The 19,747-nt window shown below is 48.4% G+C and overlaps 1 protein-coding gene across 3 annotated transcripts in view; it reads right to left on the bottom strand.

Moving 5' to 3' along the window:
* The window catches only part of ADAMTS3 (ADAM metallopeptidase with thrombospondin type 1 motif 3), a 130,784-nt gene extending 112,815 nt beyond the window's left edge, over positions 1-17,969 (bottom strand). The window contains exons 1-4 of one of the 3 annotated variants that reach the window (XM_064450731.1): positions 17,636-17,969; positions 16,192-16,253; positions 12,364-12,391; positions 3,775-4,175 (exon numbers count right to left, since the gene is read on the bottom strand). In XM_064450731.1, coding sequence (XP_064306801.1) covers positions 3,775-4,175; positions 12,364-12,391; positions 16,192-16,215 — 453 coding nt within the window. In that variant the 5' untranslated portion in view covers positions 16,216-16,253; positions 17,636-17,969. Of the gene's footprint in view, positions 1-3,774; positions 4,176-12,363; positions 12,392-13,270; positions 13,622-16,191; positions 16,254-17,635 lie in introns of those variants that run through there. The other 2 variants (XM_064450730.1, XM_064450732.1) reach the window with 2 other exon arrangements.
* Between the last annotated feature and the right edge of the window lie 1,778 nt (positions 17,970-19,747).

Raw genomic sequence — 19,747 nt, forward strand, 5'->3', positions numbered from 1 at the left:
GGAAGGAGGCAGAATGAGACACAGGAACACAAGGAGTTTTTAAGGACAACGAGTGGGTGAGCAGAGCCTTCTGCCTGGCCTCATCGTGCCCGCACAATTGTACGTCCCTCCATTGCTACAACATATACTGCCTCCGAACGCCTAACAGACCAAAGCCAAATAAAAACAGGCAAGGGATCAATCCACAGACTTCAATCTAGGCAATTCTACCCTTGGCAGACCAGTTATTAGAAGCTTCTCTCCTTTCTCTGCTAAGACATCATAAAAGCTCCAGTTCCTCAAGCCCAGAGAGCCCAAGGATGCTGATCCTTTCAGCTCATGCGTCTCAGCATGACACTAGGATAAACCTCTGGAAAAAACATCAGGTTTTTCACCAGTGCTCTTCCCTTCCCGATGCTGGATCAACATTTCTGCATTATGCCAGCACCACCCGAACCGCAGAAGACTGCCGCTGCCGGGCAAGCTTTAGTGACATGAACCCACGGAGCAGCTAAAAGCAGCAGTAACTAGACCAGGTACCAGCAACCATTACCAGAAGGCTAAATTCCACGAGGCACTACAAACAACTCGATCCTCCTGAAGCGAGACAAGGTGGGACCTCTCCGCGGGCTGGCTCATCTCCGGAAGGATGATCCTGCTTGAGGACTCTAACTCAGTTACAAGTTCTGCTGCAACTCCAGCAAGTATTTGATAAACTCTATAAATATTGTGACAGTAAATGTTGCTCTTTTGACCACAACAACAGCAGAAATATACAACAGAAACCTGCGGAAGCGCCAGCTTTTTCAAACGCAGTAATAAAAACTACAGGCAGCTTCTACAAGACTAATTAAGTGTTCTTTTGCAATGACAAGTGCATGCACACGCATGCAATTTTTTAAAATAAACAGGGTTATTTTCAAGGGATACTAAGCAGATGTGAAGATAGGAATTTGCAAAACTGATGGCACGCAGATGACTTACTGCAAAAGGAGATATGTAAACTATTTCAAAACAAAAGTGTTCAAATATTTTGGTTTTTAAATCTGAGTTTAGATTCAGGCAGGGACCACGGGCAAAATCCTGCTTTACTAGCGCAAACGCCAGTTACTCCATATATTTACAATCAAGTAATCAACATTTAGCCCCCTTATGTTCCTAATAACCACACGTCTAGTGCTGAGAGCAAACCCTAAACGATATGAATTTCAGTAATGCCTACGAAGTACGTGCGAGCACAACACAGCTTTGCCCCACGATCAGCAGGTGTCTTATGAGTCATGATTAAAAATATCCTGACGCACAAAATAAAATCTGTGAGGTCCTTTGCTACCCTGTGGCAAGCCAAATGTTCTTTTTCTGTTACTTACGATACCAAACTTCTTTCATAAGCTACACATTGAGTGAATTGTTACCAGAGTGATTCCCTTTACTTTCTCCCCAAAGATAAGAACCTAGCTTGCTACACTGGAGAGAGTCTAAATTCCTCTGAAGTTGAAAATAAATCTTTCAATAGACACACGGCCCTAGAATTTCTCACTCTTGTTCCAGTTTCTGTTAAGCCATGTTATCTCACTCTTTACATCTTTAGGATTCACTGAGGATCAAATATTCTAGCTCGGCTGAGAGACGCGTAGTACCGCAACAGAGAAGCCAGAAATGCGAACGTCACGTTACTTCTGCTAACTTTGGAGCTGGCGGGAAGGAAAAAAAAAAACAAACAACAAACCCAAACAACCTAAAATCCCATCAATCTTCAGGATTCTTTATTTATTTCACACTCCCTTGCTTAGAGCTCTGAAAGACACTGACAACAGCTAGGTGAAGTAAGCAAGGAAAAGTCCTCAAAAAGATGGGTTTTCAGCACAAGAGCTGTTCTCACATTCATTGCCCGAAACAGGGAGCAGTAAAGCCACCGCGGCAGCGCTCTACCAGCCAGGGCGTCCCCCGGCAGCAAGGTAAAACGCAGCGCAGCAGCTAGAGCGGCAGCTAAGGTTGGCTCCTGGCAGCACGGGTGCGAAAGCAGCATGGGCAGGGAACAGAGTCACGACAGCTTCATACCACATCTGTGCTCCAGCCTTGGTTTCCAGCCCTGCCACACGGTGGGTGGTTCGGGAGCTTGAAGAAGTCCCTCAAAGACTGCACGAGACAGTTTGGGTTGAGACCAAAGACAACAGCGACTCAGGAGCATCTACCCGCTCTCCTCAAACCAGAAAGCACATGTTCTCCTAGTCCAGTCCCTAAAACTACAGAAAGCACACAAAGGTCTTCTCCGGGGTGCTATGGGAAAAGCATGGCAATAAGCTTTAAGAGCGGAGAAATCTCCTGTTCTTTACTTAGGACCCCTTTGGTATCCACCACCTTCTTGTGCATACGGAGGTTTGTGAAGACAGCAACTACTTCATTTCAGTAAACTGAAAACACCACGAGCAGCTTGTCAGCCACATGGCCATCTCTGCTGAAGCTGCTCTACTCCTTAATCTAAATCCATTTAATCCAATTTATTGTCTTCAAGTGCTGTCTCACTTAACACAAGAACTTCATTCAGGATTACTGCTTGAATACAGCTGTCAGCCCAAGGGTCTCATTCGTTGGAAGAACTACATCTGAAGCTATACTGATCCAGGCAGATGCCTGCACGGCCTTTGTAAAGACAGCACGCTGCCAACAGATTCTTCTAAAAACCAAAAGAACCCCAAACAAAATGCACCAGACTGACATCAGTTGGTCCCCTCAGATGTAAGCACCACCAGTATTTCCTTGAAGGAGCTTTGGCTATGCATAGCCCTAAGCTCTGAATCGGGAGTTTGAGACATTTACGCACCTCCTCACACGGTGACTGAGGCACACTGCAGAGGCGGGGAGGTTTGCTAGCCCGTACTTATCGCAAAATGGAATAAAATCATTAACACGCGGCATGTGACGGGAAAAGGGAAACCTATTTCCAAGAAGGGATACTTGTTGCAGCCTTGTTCATATGATTCCTCTCCTGAATAGCTGCGGAGTAACCACTACATTAATCTTCCAGGATGTTGCAGTCGTGCTCCACCACTGCTCCTGCTACTTAAAGAGTACAAGGTACGTATTGTTAGCTTTCTTTACCGCATGATTGAATTAATGAATGGTATGCGTGCTCAATATATGCCCAGCCTTTCAATATGGGATTTGTGTACCAAGGCAGTCGTTGCATCTGCTGCAGCCACAATGAAATACCACTCGTTTTCAACTAACACCGCAACCAGGCCAGCGCAGTTCTGAGAACGAACCCTTCATAGATGTGAACCACTCAATTCCCTCACGGTACCTTCTGATGAAGCAAAACAAAACTTCATGTAGGAAAAGAAAAAGCACGCTTATTTCGTAAATAAATAAACCCTTTAACACTTGAATCTGTTGCTATTCTTGGACTAGAGGGCAGCCCTCGATTTTGCTCCCCAGATGCCAAATTCTACATTCACTCACCAAAACGTCGTCTTTTAAGTCTTAAAATGACTTCATTATTAATTTTCCCATTTGTAGCACCTCATGAAAGTAAAAAGGAAACCCAACAAGACACAGATCTGATTTCTCTCTCACACCAGTGAGATTAAAGACTTTGCTCGTCAAACTCAGAGAAATTATCCCAGAATAAAGCAGTAGGACTGCATACATCGATACGCACTCTAAGGGATTTATAAGGGATTTAAGGAATTAAGTTCTTTAAATGATGTCATTAGCAATGTGTAGTTAAAAGCAATGAAAGCTGTGTACAAAGTGCTAAAATACCAGACGTTAATGCCATTAAATTAGCCTTACCAGACCGTCACAATTGCTAATAGCAACAGAAGCTCCAGGGATGTCAGTTATGTCTCCCACATAGGCGCAGTTGGTCCACAGGGGCTCTCTCTTCCATAGTCTCTCTGTAGCAGTTCTAGTCTGACTCGCGTTACCAGCATCGTTTCCCGTTTCCACAGAGTCTTCGTACCACTCCACTACGGCCTCGGGAGCCACTAAACGACTGTTGGGTTTCAGCCGGAGATGGAATTCCCTTCCAAACGCAGTGACGTTAAAATACAGCTGTCTGGGGCTTTGGGATACCTCCCGTGTTGATCTTCTTTGGTGACTCGCAGAGAGGATATTGGACATGTAGCTTCCATCTGCATTGGTACTAATTGGAATCACTAACCCATACGGTCTCGGTCTGCTTTTTCGTAATTCTGCCAAGAGAAATACCCAAAACCAAACTAAAATTAGAACAAGAGCATGGAAGGAGCCTGAAGGCTGAAGACCAGCTGCGCAGCTACAGAAGCGCACGTCACCAGAGCAAACGGTAAATCCGAGGACGCAACAGGCCGTCGCCTTGACTGTTAGGGGCTACCCTCACTCAGGGAGCGCTCCAGCTGCAGCTCATTTACTGTACAACACACCACAACCACGGCGTGCTCGGGCCTGAACGTCAAACGCCTTGGTGGGGGGAACGGGGACCCCTCTGCCTCACATGTCCCCTTCCAAAATTCCCAGTTTATGATTCCTGTTAGAGCTGCTCTAAATCACTCCACCGACAATTTCAGCTGGAGAACGATGAAAACCAGTGTAGTTTTTAAAAGGACAGGGGACAGCACCACTTACCACACCAGTGGGCATTAAATGCCCTACCAGACGGCTAGTCTTGATATGAGCACATCAGCCTAACGTAGGCAAACGTAAGGTAAGCCTCACTAGTCCCTTTAGCTGGAACACTCCGGCTTATAAATCTTCGCTTAGGTTCCCTACGGCAAGGCCTTTAATACTCATAACACTATCAACTGTTGTTATAAAAATGCTTTGCACTGCTTTTACACAGACAAGGGCAGGACACGTAAGAAAGAAAAAGAAAAGCGCTTGACATGCCATGTTAAGCAGGGTACGACAAACCAGGGATAAAGGCCATTTCAACTTCAGGGAAAGCATATGGACAAACACAAGAAGCTGCACCCAGCTATGCACCTCAAGTAAGCGCACACCACAGATGCTGGGATACAGGTTAAGCGCATGCAAAATACCCTCCACGTGCCAAAATTTTCAAGAAGCAGGTCTTTCATGACTGTATACTCCTAAAAGTTACAGAGGAAACCCTCAAATATTCATTTACATTTATCTGGGGAGTTTCCTCGGGTTTAGGTTTACTTAATAGCCACAGAAGAGGCAGCGACCCTTTTGAATTCTCCTCTAAGAAATGCCATGCAACCCCTTCATACACCTTAAACAGAACGGCTTGCTCCTGCATCAAGACCCCCATTAAGATTTTGAAAATGAAGTGCCATGCTTGTTTATCACTGCAATGTGCGTAGATATTTCTGCAGTCTTACAAAACTGAAACAGGGGAAAGAACCCAGTGGATATCACACACCGCTGATAAATTGGTCGATGTCAGCAGTGGTATAAACAGTAACTTCTCCCTCTGCAGATCTCCTCATCCAAATCCCCTCACCCGGGAACTCGCTATCGCCCTTCCTCTTCGTGTAACTTAAGTAACGGAGTTCAAAAACAAGGATGCCCATCATTAAAAGAAAAATAAAGAAAAACCAAAACAAAACCAACACAGACCTTCACAAATGTGTACCTCAATCCTGCACCTTTACACAATACAGAGCAGCTACTAAACCAGCCAAGCGGCGCTCCGGAAACCCTTGGGTCATGCTCTAGAGGCTCAACGGCGCGACCCGTGGCTAAGGCGACGGGCCCCACGCAGGAGGTGTGCTTCCAAGGGGAAGCCCCTGCTGTAGCACCTCTGCCGAGTGTCACAGCACCCCGCACACCTGACCCGCGCGGCCCGGCAAGGCTGCGGGCAGCCACTTACCAGCAGAAGTTATCCCGAGGGTGGCCTGCTGTAGCAGAGGCACTGGCCAAGCAAGCCAAGCCACGGTAGGGAACAGGTAACAGCAAGGGAAGCCCCTTCTGCCTGTCACTTTGTTTGTGGTGCCCACCGGTCAGCTCAGGGTTCCTGCCTAATGAGCAGCAACATTAGCTGACTGGAAACCTTCCAAGTGGCTTCTGAGTTTACCTGAGTGAATACAACACCTTGCTACGCCTAAAAAAGCCTCTTTCTGTGTAGTCCCTTACCTGTATACTGAAAATAGCATTATCAGCCCAAGAAAACCATTTTTATCCCCCTCCGCTCTCTGCTGTCCTTCGGCACTGGTGAGAAAAGGAAGAGAATCTTCTCTTTTGCTCAGAGAAGGGTCTTCTCCTGTTATCACTTATCACATTTGCAGCCCTGCATCAGGACAGAGACATGTGTTTCCCGTTGCCCTAAAGTAATTTCACACCACTGTAAAGCCAGTCCATTAAATGAGTTTATCTCTTCTGTGAGACCTTTGTAATCTGGAAGTAATCAGGACGTTCGGTGTCCGATTTTCATCCTGTGAAAGGAGGAGAGGAGATGTTCCCGGGCCAGGTCAAGCTGTGGGCCAAACTGCTGCTAAGAACTGGACCAAAGCCTACATCTTAATGCCTGTGTGTTAGACTACGCGAGAGTTAAAAAGACACTTAGCACAGAAATAATTATTCCTCAGCTTTTCTCTTCCCGAGAGAGTTGGCCAAAGCCTTATTAGAGTGATTATTACTGATACTTTTCATTTAAAAAACTGCACGACTGGATAGCTCAGATGTTACCACTAAGTACCACTGAGAATTCCTCAAATAAATATACCGAGTTAAATGAGCTAAATTTTACTCACTCCCAGTGTGAATCACACTTGAACTGAGAATTAATAGAGAGAAAGCTCAGTAGCTTGCTCCTCTCTCCTGGTAGCAGTGGCTGCTTATTTTAAGAGGCTCACACGTTCAACGAATAACTTCAGCAGGAAAATGCTCCTAATGTCTTCATACAACTGTTTTTTCTCCAGTTTTCTTTTATGCCAGTTACTGAGGGATTTAACAGAAAAACAACGTATGGTACTGGTAGGACATACAGGGACATTTAAATTCTTGCACTATAAATAGCTTTACATCATGCCTGGGCTATAGCATTTGGGTGAGTGAAAGGTTCCTTATAATTTTCAAGTCCACTGTTAAGAAAACGTACCCCACGCCCTAGGGCCAGCAGTCACAGCCAGTTTTGCAGCAGCAGCCAAGTCAACCTATTTTGCCGTACACCGACAGGATCAGGTTCTAAAACTGGTATCCTAATTAGGACATTATCCTTAGGATAACTCCCATCTAAAACAGTGGGAATTCTGAGTGAGAATTGCTAATCCCTCTCCTCAGAGAAGGGACCGAATTAAAACTCAAAACTCATTTTTACTAATAAGACACCAGGCCACGCACAAGAGCCGGGGGCTGCCGGGTTGTATATCCTAACGGGGTCAAAGTAAAAACCTAGATCCTCACGCTCCCTGCGCGTCAGCGATGAGATTTCATTCACAGGCTGAGGTCCCTCCTTTTACCTCGCCGAGATTCTTCAAGGCTTTGGGGTTTTTTTTTTGAAGCGGGACGTTCAGTGCCAGAGACCACAGTCTGGTGATCAAATTCTGTGCTCACCGCACAACTGAGAAACTGCTTTGCACATCTTGCAGCAGCATTCCCAGACTTCTGCTTGCGGGGGCAAGAGAAAAAAAAAAGGTTATTTTGCTAATAACAAGAACAGCCAGCTAGCCACAAGAAGGTAGGAACAAAGGGTGGAAAATAAGAACTGTCAAGTTTTTGAGTCAGCAAAAGCCTTTTCCAGAGTCTCTAAATGCTGAGCTAGAAGAGGAAATGCCTTTTGTTCAAAGGCAATTAAAATTAAATGTGACATGACTGAACACTGAAGACATCTAAACTCCTCCACTGACTTATATTACCCTTTTTCCATGGACTGTACGGTCTTAGGAAATGCTATTCCAGCTGTAGATGTTCTCTTTCCGCTGCTAAAATTTCAGCGTTGATCTGTTCTGATATTTCAAAGCTTACAGTAACGATCAGAAAAGTAGTACAGAGCAATAGAAAAAGCACTTAGCTTCAAATTTTCTTAATTGTTTTTTTTTTTTTAATCTGGCTTTAAACAGCTGCTCCAGTTGCACAATGTTTAAGTTGAAAGGAAGCACTTAAAGAACATCACATTCTTTCATGGTGTGCCAAAACACAATTAGCTGGAGAATGCCTCTGAAGAGGGCTGTCCGGACTTTCTTCCCCTCAAACACGCATGAAACTGAAGAATTAACACCACTGGCTCACAGCAGTTGTCTTTGCACTGTACAACAACTGTGCAGCACAATGCCGCTTCAAAAATCCTCAACTACTTATTTTTTTTAATCACCTGCATTTGGAAGAGCATTAGTTTTTTTTAGGCATAAGAGTGTCTGAAATACATGGGTCAAAAATTCTTCAGGTAGTTGTCCACAGCAGAACTTCAAATGCACAAACATCTACTTAAGCAAGAAGATTCCAAAAGCACAGTTGAAATTGAAATCGGTGTAAAAGGAGAAATTTCTCAAAGTTCAGACAAAATATTTCCATAGTTCTAGAAACTTTTTAAATATTTACATATTTATTAGAAATAAAAATATTGCTACGGCTATATCCAAGCTACCCACGTTCAAAGACATTACCTTCTTTTTCTTCTTTTAAAAAAAATTTTGAACCTCATTTAGCGTTCACTATTCTGATTGGTTTTTTTGCTCACAGTGCACGGAAATAAATTTTGATAACGGGACTCTCCTTTTTCCAAGCTTCTGCGTTGCAGCCGAAGGACCAGCTTTTGTGAACAAATTCATTTCCTGATCACAGGAGCAGCTCTGACAATCACTGCGATGCGTGAAATCACGTCCACTGCGTGAAAGCGTCGGCAGCGGCCGCTCTTCTGAGCCATGGCAATGAGCTGCAGATTAATCACTGTGTGCAGTGACCACGCCTGTCTCTCTATACTGCTAGCAAATATTTCAATTAGGAAGATGGGATGTGGAAACCTATCAAAATTATAGCAAAAGCACAACCCTTTTGGCTGGTAATGTGCGAAGAAACTATTGGGTGGGAACTCCTGATACCAAGTCGCCTCACGTGGGGCTGCACGCTGAGTCCCAGGCTGCCCCACACCACATGGTGGGATGAGCAGTGAGCTGTGGTCAGCCCCCAGAGCTCCCTCACCTCTCCTGGAGGTGGTACCTGCGAGGGGCGTGTGGGGTCAGGAAGCTCAGCTACCTCGGCAGAAGGACTGGATCTAATGCAGCGCCTCCAGAGCATGGCTGTGCCTCCGTCTTCAGGAGGGGCTGCACGAGCTAAGGCACAGCCAGATTGCTGGACGGCAGGCACCCAGCTTTGCAGTGAAGTACCGGGCAACAAATCATTACCTGCTGCTGCAGGAATTAGGAGGACAGCACTTCGATAAAAAGGCCGTCCCGTGTTCTGAGAGACTACCCTTCCATCCCACAGGCAACCACAACGGCTGGGCACAGAGCTGCTCCAGTCACCTGGCAAAGCGCCGCTCAGTAACGCGAGAAGGTGGTGCAGCGACAAAGAGACGGCCCTAGCAGGGTTTCGTCGTCACTGCTTTCTGCCTTCACCCTTCTGCTGGTGGCTTCCAGAACAAGGAAGTTAAGTTTCGGTCCCTCTCTTTCAACACACTGGATGGCTTCAGAACTACCATCACTCTGTACTGGGCTGCCTTTAGGTGGCAGAAATGCCCAGAGAGAAAGACAAGACAGAAGGGGAATGGATTTGGTGACAATTCCCACACAGCTGTGCACCTGAACAGGGATGCGGCGAGAGAAACTGCAAGCTGGATGAATAAAATAAGGGATGGCAAGAAGGGAGGCTCACATGCTATGCCTTTCTCCGGTGTCCTCATTCCTTTACTGCGCTGTCAACTTGACCCAAGGATACAGACAGCTCCAGACATTCTTTGCGGTACCTCCCCAGCCTCTGCCAAACTGCAGGTGAGCGCGTCTTACCCCAGCTGTGGGGCAGCCCGGCCCTGCCGTTCTGCAGCTTGGACATCCCAGTTCTCTTCCAGAAGTAGCACGGAGCAGCACCGAAGCTCTGCTGTGTGGGAGGCTGAGGCAGGAGAAGTGATGATGGAGCAGCACCCCGAGTGCCAGCACCTTCAGCCTTCCTATGTCACAAGTGACAACGGTATGATTTCTGCCTGGCGGTTTCCAGGCATTTGCAGTACGTTATGCATTCATGCAGGTAGTTAAGCTTGGGTAACTCCCTATCTCTATAACGCATTCTGTACTGATAATTTTTTTTTTTTAAATAAAATCCTATATGCTTTAATTTGTCCTAAGTGACTTTGCAGGCAACAAGAAAAGATTAGCTGCTGACAGCGGCCAGCCCTGGACCAAATCAAAATATACACCACCGATGCAAAGTGACGCTTAAGAGGGACTTAAAAGTTGGACAGCCCATTTGGAGGCAATCCTAATGCAGGTTTTACTGTCGTCATTAAAACCCTACGCTGAGTAAGTCATGCTTTTTGAATCAGAATGTTCAGGATCGAACATTATTTTAAATATTAACAGTTTAAAAAAAGAAAGTGTAGGGCAAATCCCGATGACTCTAAGTGTTAACTAGCTTTGATAACACAGATTTTCCCCCAACGAAACAGCATCAGTCCCTGAAAGCCAGAGCTACCCACAGACGGCCTGGTCTTGGTAGCCGTCAGACCGTCAGCCCTGCTAGCCTGAACCAAAACCTGCGCAATGCCGTGGTGGTTGCGCCGAGGAGACACGGACAGGGCAGCAGCTCCCTCTCGCTGGGCACCAGCCAACACCCAGTCCCGTCCCACGGGGGTCCCGCACTGCCCAGCCGCACAGCGGGACATCGGGGACCACGGAGCCGTGAGCGGGCAGGCCCACCAGCCAGCATCCTCTTCGCCTTCCCAGGGAGGGGAGGGCGAGGTGAGCTGCCAAGGCGCCGGGAGAGGCAGGCAGAGAGCCTGTCCCCCACCGCGCACGCAGACCTGGCGCCGGGGGCTTTGCCTGGGCTGCCCGATTCACGCTCTGCCACGCGATATCATCTCGCTCCTGCGCGCCTCAGACCGTCCTGACTACAGCAACGCTGGGACCGTGAAAGAAAGGAAAAAGTTATAGGAAAAGAGTTATTTTCCAGGGTAAGGAGTTTTGCCTCACGTACTGTATGATCTAAAACACGCATTCCTGTATAGCTTATGGTTTCTGAAAATCAGATACAATCCATTTCTCATAGAAACAACTAGAAATAAAGCACTTGATCAGCATACTGCTGGAAAAAAAAGCCTGTTTGCCAGCTAGGTTTCAATGTACCCAACTGCCTCAATTCCCGTTATTCACCGATCGCAGTGGAAATCAACCTAAGCCCAGCAGAATGCAGTGCCAGACCTGAAACTGAGACAAGAACTCCAAAATTTAGAGAAATACTTGAAATTCTTTTCTCAACAAAACCTCAGATCAAAACCTGAACCAAAAACCTCAAAACTGGAGGTCTAACGGCAACTGGAAATGGAATTGCCCAGGGTCCATCCCCACCGGTACTGCCCCTCTCACTGAAAAGCTCTCGAGCACACTCCAGCGCGCAGACGCTCGCCCTCGACAGCAAACTGTTAAAAGGCTTATTTCACACCGGGGTAAGCTAAGGAGCGCGTAAGACGGCAGGCCCTCGCACCGACGCCCTGGGAGAGAGGCCGTCAGCTTCCGCGCCTTTCTGCAGCCTCTTCCATCCCGCGGAGCACTAAATTATCCATTAATTTCAATGAACGCGGATCTTCTGAAACTAAACTGTGTGCTTGCTCCCAATTATACGAAGCTTCCTGTCTTCAGAAAAGAGTCAGCGAGGCTTGAGTTTCCAAGTGAAGTACCCCGTGGGCACCACCAAGTCCCTTGCACCTCGTTGCCCTCATTCATCCCAGACAGCAACCTTCCTGCGCCGCCCTTCCTTACGTGAGCACGGCAGCCTACACGGCGACGGCCAGCAGCTCTCGTTAGGCGTGCGGCGAGCACGCTGGGCCATCGACGGAATGCCAAGAGGCCTCGGCGTCAGACAAATTTTTTCCAGCTAAAAGCAAAGGTTGAACACTTCCGGCGCGGGAGAGGAATGGCACGAAGACACGGTTTGCCCTAGCCAAACGGAGTAGACATTTCCTCAATTCAGAAGTCCGACGCAGAGCTCATTTGCAGTGATATTCAGAGGACTAGTTTAAGCACGCTGCTATTTTAACTTTTGGTGGTTTACATTTAAGAAAAGAAGCACAGATGTATCAGGATGCAAAAACACATAATGCGAGGGCATGCAAATTCAGGTCATGCCACAGCACCGTGAAACGACACATGCTCCGGGGTGGTAGCAGCATGGGGGTACACAAGGGAGCGCTTGCCTGCATACAGATCATTTTTCCAGAAAATAAACTAGTTTGTTGAGATTGCATCTTTCGTTTCAGCTTTGATAGCAGCAATAGTAGTTAAAAAGACTTACCTATTTGGATCTGTTGCTCTTTACCAGCCTGCAGAAGAAAAAAGAAACACATGCACAAAGTTGTGAGTGTAATTACTATGCAACGCGTGACAGCCCAGTGCTTCTAAAAGGCTGAAACATCACTTGGTCTGTATTGCTCCGTTTTTTACGTTTCTGCTTTTGGTTTCCAGGGATGGTGTTTTTCCTTAACTGAATAAACAGCAGTTCCCACCCACCAATATACTGCCGGTGCCCAGAGTAAGCTTAACACAGATAGAGCTGCTAGGAAATCCTGATTCTGAATGACCCACTCCACATATCGTGACGCCGTGCCAAAAATTAAGTTCGGCAGCGGACAAAAGGCCTTAAGGTCCATGAGGGCGAGGAGTTCTGATGCATGCGGGTGCAGGGCAGTACGGAGGCACTCCTTAAATTGAGAGGGGAAGGGGAGCGCTGACAGCTCCCCTTCGCCTCCGTGCCAGGGAGCAGCAAAGTCAACCGGAGTCCCCGGGCACAGAGGCAGCAGTCCCACGCCAACGCCAGCTCAGCCCCGGCCCGGCGCCAGGTCTCGCCAGGGCGATGGTACGGGGAGCCGAAACTCCCGGGCATCCTGCGGGATGCTGCGGGCCCGGCGGCGCGGGGAGCGGAGGAAGGGACGCAAGGCTCCGGGGAGCAGCAGCAGCGGGCGGGGGGCAGCGCCCCGCAGCCGCCCCCTGCGAGCTGTCAAAAGCTCATCCGCAGCGCGGGGCCGCTCGTCCCGCCGGGGGCGCCTGGCTGGGACCGGCCCCGGGGGGAGCGGGGAAGGGGGCGCAGCTCCCCGGGGCCGCTGGCGGAGAGACCCCCGCGGGCCGGCCAGGCTTGCCCCGCGCCCCGGGAGAGGAGGGCAAGGGAGGGGAGCGGGGCGGGGGTCCCGGCCCCCCGCACTCACCTGCCGGCCGGCCGCGGCGCGGAGCCCCAGGAGCGCGGCTGCCGCTACCCAGAGGGGCAGGAGCACCATCCCGAGCCGGCCGCCCGCCCGCGGACCGCCGCCCCGCCGCGCTCCTGCTGTCCCCTCCGCCGGCGGTCCTTCCCGCCGCCGCCGCCCCAGCCCCCGGGGCCGTCCGTGGGGAGCGCGGGTGGCGGCCGCCCCCCCCCCCCGCCCCGGCTTAGCGGCGGGGCCCCGGGGCCGGCGGCAGCCGGGCGGGCCGGGTGCGGGTGGCGGCGGTGGGGCGGCGAGTCACCGCGGCGCCGCCGCCTCCTGCTGCTGCCTGCGCCCTGCCTGCGCCGCGCATCCCGACCTGCGCCGCTAATAAAGCCGCACCGGCCCCCGGGCGCGGCTCCGCCTTCGGCACGGCCCGGCACACCGACGTCAGGGGCCGCCGCCGCCGCCCCCGGCCCGGCCGCGCTCGGCTTAGGCGGCCCGGCCCGGCCCGGCCGCGAGGGCGTCGGCGTGGAAACTTCTAACGTCGCCCACGCAACGCTGAGAAAAGCTCTCGTCCACCGAGCGACCCGTCGCGGCGCTCTCCGCTGCACGCTCAGGGCTCCCCACTCCCCGCCACTATATGCTCCGTGCTGCCCAACTCCCCGCTCGGGGCTCCTTCCTATTACACCCTCACTGCTCCCCAACTTGCCCCTCGAGGCTCCCCGCCTCGTCACCCTCCTGCCCGACCATGCATTTGCTTTAATCCACAGGCTACCTCCGAAGACAAAACTTGCCCACCCTTCCGCCTCCGCGCCGTGGTGGCAGCTCCGGGAAGAGCTCCAGAGCTCTGAGCCCCAGGTTCCCGCATCACCTCTCAACCCAGGGCAGCGCAGCAGATGCTGCAGAGGCCTTGAGGCTCCGGCGGGACTGCAGCCCGGTCGCAATGCCGCTTCTCTTCCCCCCAGCTGGGGGCTCAGCCCGCAACCAAATCCCCGCTGCGCAACAGGCAATGTTGCCTGGCCCGGACAGGGACCAAAATCCACTCGTACAGGGCCTTCCACAGACAAAAATCTTGAGGACCATGCTCTGTATGTTCTTGGTCCCTTATATTTGCCTAGAAAACGTTAGGCAGTTGAGGGTGTGCAACGACGAGTTGGTAACAGATACCTCCAGGGGTATCCCCAAGGGGGAAACAAAACAATTCACAAACACTTTTAGCAGCCAGAGATAAAACAGTCCAGGCAAGAACTGAATTTTGTTAGGGTCAGGATTATCTAGTGTTACGAGAGATGGTTAATATGGGAACGCCTGGATCCCAGTTTTAAATCATGCCATTCTGGCCTACCTTTTGGATCGCCGCTCATGGGATACGTCATGACCCACGTCAATAACTTTCTGTTGGCCTCCAGCTAGCACAGACAAGCAGATCATTGCTACGCAACATTTCAGAATAAACGTGTGGAAGCCTAACTATAATCATCTTTCAAGTTGAACTGCCTGCCAGAAGCCACTGTATCTACGTGAAAAGGATTTTTTTTTTCTGAGAAAGCGGGAATGCCTGGACAGGTCTCTGTTATTACAAGCGTAAGACCACTTCTGTACGTAAAATATACAAGCGGGCTGTTGCACTCAGCAGGCTCTAACAGCGGGCACTTGCCCACTGCGCAAGAGCCTCTTTCTAGAAAGCCCGGAGTCAGAAAGGCTGAGGCTCTGTAAATTGCTAGCTACATAATTACACAGCGCAAGGCAAGTCGAGGACAGTAAGTTTGCAAAGCCACGGAGTCAGAATTGTCGATTCAGAACTGTCAAACTCGGGATACCAGCCTAAGCTTTCTTTTGTCCGTGTGTTAATGAAGACGCCGACCGGTATTGATTGACAGCACGCCGCGTCTCCCACAGGGCTCTTCCCTCACCCAGAGCACAAACCCGGTACCATTCACAACATGCAGCTACTGCACATTTTATTTCCCTCGCTGATGTTCATTAGGTGACCTCAGACCTTATTTATTGCACATCATTCAAATCCTGAAAACAACAACTTCGATTTCCTTGTGGGCTTTTCCGTAATAGGACATACCTGTGTGCTTTGCCAACCATCCATTTTCTGTGGTGGAATGATGGACCAGCACAACCTCTGGTGCTTCATGCTGGCTTATTATAGGTGCAATTCACTATTTGAATTTAATTTCCTTCCGTTTTACCTAGCAAATTTCCAAGCCAGGCTCTTTCTGATTCCACTCCAGAATTTTGCAAACGTACAGGGTCAGGCTCCCCGCAACGGGAGGAGCTGGTTCAAGCGATTCACTCGGCTCCTCACAGGAACTCTGTGGAAAAAGCCATTCTGATGGCCCCCTGTCATCCGGGCGCAGCACGGAGCACTGCTGAACACAGCTTTGAGGGGAATATCAAAAGGGAGCAAAAACAAGCGTGAGAATTAGACGCCTCCTCAGCTGTAAGAAACAAGGCTGAGTACCATACCTGTAACAAACATAACTCAAGACAGTATTTGAAAGTTCGAAGAGGTTTCTCACCTCTAACAGCCAAGCTGGGACATACTATTGTCAAAGAAATCATAGATTTTCTTGTACGTATTTCAAGTCTGATGTATATACATATGTATATATATATTTTTACATATGCACGCACACATATCTATATATGTGTATCTATTAAAAAGCTGTTAAGTATTTGCAATTCAAAAATGACTCTTGCTAACACCGCATCCAATAGGCTTTCTGCATCTGTGCAGTTTCTGTTGATGCACTAGACCGACAGCTACAACTATTTTACGAACCTGAGGCTAAGCCCTGACGCAAAGAGGCACTGAGCTCTAAAACTCCTGCATAGGGCCAGCTTCTGGGCTGTGAAGCTGCCACACTATTTGCATGGCAAGAATAATTACTTAGGGGAGTTAAACACTCAATGCTGTGAGTAAAATGTACGATTACCTGATGAGAAAGGCTCTGGAACATGGTCTCTGAAGCCTCACGTTCTCTCACAGCAGAAGTGCCTGCAACACAGAAAAAATTCAAAGCAAGTTTTAACTGGAACAAGAATTCAAACTGAGAAACTTTAAAGAAGAATATTCCCTCTACGGAACCAAGAGAAATTAACTGAACAGGAGTTTTTGCAGTACTATTTAATACAAGCTTTCAAATATTCACATTTTTTTGACAAGAGCACTTGTAAACTTCACGTACAGGAATAATATCTACAGTCTAGACAAATCGCAGTCTTCACCGATCATGTACGCACACACATGGTTCAATATTCAGTTTTATATTGTTTTAATATTCAGTGACATTTCCCAATATTTAGATATCATTAGAATTTACTGAGTTTCTGATCCACTCCATTCTCTGCCAGTCTACATTTGATGACCTTTCTTAATAGCGGCCAGTTTGGAAAGCATTAATTCTGTCTTTCCAAAACAGACATATCACTGAAAACCAGCCGGGGCAAACCACACTGCCTATATAAGATGGCAGAGATAGCCACTTTGAGTGCCTGTTTTAGAAAACTAGAAATATTTTATAAGCGTCCTGCAGATGGTTGCCTGTTTTCATGGAACGGCTGTAGCAGTGGAGCCCGGAGGACATCTATCTTTAAGAAAAGATCATCCAGGCCGGCTCAGAAAGCGGTACAGGACAGCCCAGATAAGCTAGTTCGTGATTAATTTACTTTCCTTGCCACTTCCACAAACTGAAGAGCACATCCCTTACACCATGCTTGGGCTTTCCACCTCCCCCCCTCCCTTTTTTTTGCTCTTTTAATCTTTACCATTAAAACCACAGTTTGCTATTTACTTCCAGATACCAGCTCTGCTTTGGTGTCAAAGCCTAACTTCCTTTAATGATTGATACACTGGGCCTCAGGTTCTCCTTCTCAATGAAGCGTGCCCTGATCTGAATACAACTGAAGGGCAGGATCCTCCGTGAGGCAGGGAGACCGGAGACCCAGCTCTTGTTCCGGTGAAACCAGAGTACGCGTACACGACCCGGTCAGGTTTCCAGCCTGCTAACTGTTGGCTTAATGAAAAGTAGAAATATCTTTTTTCCAAGTAATTAGAGATGCAGGAGGCCTACAGCGCGATCGTTAAACCTAAGGCAATATAAATTGGTTTCTTACCACGGGATACGGCTGAAAAGAACGCCTGCGCCTCATTTTTAAAATTCGTTACTATTTGCATTTCAGTAATGCCTGAGGTCCCATTCACGGACCGGAGCCCCATTGTAGCGGGCATTGTGAGCGCACACAATAAAAAGGCCGCGCACAAAGACCTCTCAGTTGAAGGGCTGTAGTCATACTACTGAAAGAAAACCCAAACCACCCAAACTCCAAAAAGCCTGGATGTACAAGAACCAAACTTTATGTTCTTAAATGGAAACCCACCCCTTCCTGCACTGCTCGTTGTACAGCCGTCCACACACACCGAGTCTCAGCTGCAGCCGAAGCGTCTCCCCTGCTCGCCGGGCATTTTGTCAGCATCACAGGTAACGAAGGCGCCACCACCAGCTCCAGACCTTGGCACTGTGGTCACGCAGGCGTATTAATAGCGCCCTGACAGTCCGAAAGGCGGCCTCCTCTCTGGCTCCGACATACGGCAACGCGAGCCGGGCATTCCGAACCTGCAAGGGCCTTTCTTGCCGAGATGCCACCTTTAAAATCTCAGCCTTACTTGCCATCCAATGACATCTGTCGTTTCGTTTCCAAAATTGCCCATGAAGATTTTTTTGATATTACCCTCCTTGTGCGTTTACCACAGCGGTGCAAGAGAGGGATTTCAGTACCAAGGTGTCAGACAAGAACTGCCAGACAGCACGGGAAATGCAGGCACTCTATAAATGAAAACGGCTATAGTTTCTCCTTCACGGTGCATTAAAACTGGGAATATTAAACCACACAACCATATTTAATTGTTTTAAAGACACCATTAATCTAGCAGATTGTTAAATGAAGAAGCATAGTAGACCTATTATTTTTAACAAAGCAGCGTTAAGATTTACGGTCAGGATTTAACCACGGGACATAGGAAACGGGAGAAAAAAATGCGAGACATGAAAATTATAGTTGTAAAGTACGTTATGAAAAATGAAAAGTAATGGAAAGAGGCAGCGCTTGTGTATACTAGATACATTCCATAAAATCGTTGCTATTTTAAGGTGGTTAATTTTGAAACAATGTGTGCCAAATAAAATGCAATTAAAACCACTCTGAATCCTCAAAAGAAATGAATAAAGAAATACCCATAAATCATTCTAAAAATAAGATCCAGTAAGACCAAGCTCGTAAAGGCCTGCGGTACTGATACAGAAATCAGCGGTTCGTGTGTTGCAAGAGGTTCCTGGAACTGCCGAGGCAGCGACCCCAACGCGCTGCACAGACTGTGACAGCACCGAAGGCCCGTTTCAATGCCCGTGGTTGCCTTAAGCCCTCACAAGAAAATACAGACGGAGAACATCCTTCTCATCCTGCACGGCCAGCACGTGGCGGGCACGTGCTCCGTCCTGAAATTCTAGAGAATTGCCTCTATGCGAGGGATAGACTTACTTGAATGACACCTGTGCACTGCAGGGATGGGCGCTGTCGCGCGCTATCCACGCTCGTTGTTGCGAGCGTTTTGCTGGTTGTAAACATTGTGGATTTACGCTTTTATACGTACGTCCTTCTGGACAGCGGGGAGCTGTGCAATCTCCTTGGATGCACAGACAGAAGACAGACACCTGTAGGTAACTGGTGAGGCTGAGCACCTGCTGGATACACAGAAGTGGCTGCTCTCACACTCTTCAATGATTTTTTCCGCTGACAAAAGAAAGAGCAATTATTGGCTTCTGGGAATCTGCACTCAGAGGTCTTAACCAGGGATTATGTTTGCCAGGGATTTTTTTTTTACTTTCCATTTCCCCATTTATATTCCACGGTCTGGGCAGAACAGTACCCTCCGCCAGGAAGTACTCAATCTGAGGACTTAAGTAACGCAGAAAATGCTGCCCAGGACTCTCTTTGAAATGGAAATCTCCTCCCAGTTATGCAAAGTAGGAGAGATGCTATAACTATTATGACCACAGAGCGGCTGTTCTTTCCGGAGCATTTATTGTAAGCTAAAGCGTGACAGCATGTTTGAACTTCTGGAATTGTCAAAGTACACCTTTCTGTTAGGGCAGCTGCCCAGGGAACTGGATTGCACTAACATTTAATTCCCAGGACTTCATAACCAATGAAGGGCATAAGTAATGGAAGTGTGACAAATGTTGCAGCGCTGCTCATGACCTAAGATAACCCTTTGGGTGCAAACATTCATTCCTTCTGTAGCCAAGTACTGCCCGACCAGACAGCCGTGAATATGCTAGAACACTAGCATTCTTATGCAAAGGTGATCAGTTGCATTTTACAAAAATAGCACATAAAACAGTTACTGGAAAGAACAGGGAATGAATTCACATATTAGCTGGTAAAATTAAACTTGTCATAAGCAGGAGAGAGGGGACGGAGAAGAGGAAGGTA

Source organism: Phalacrocorax carbo, chromosome 4 (genome assembly GCF_963921805.1).
Source record: "Phalacrocorax carbo chromosome 4, bPhaCar2.1, whole genome shotgun sequence".
Classification (NCBI taxonomy): domain Eukaryota; kingdom Metazoa; phylum Chordata; class Aves; order Suliformes; family Phalacrocoracidae; genus Phalacrocorax; species Phalacrocorax carbo.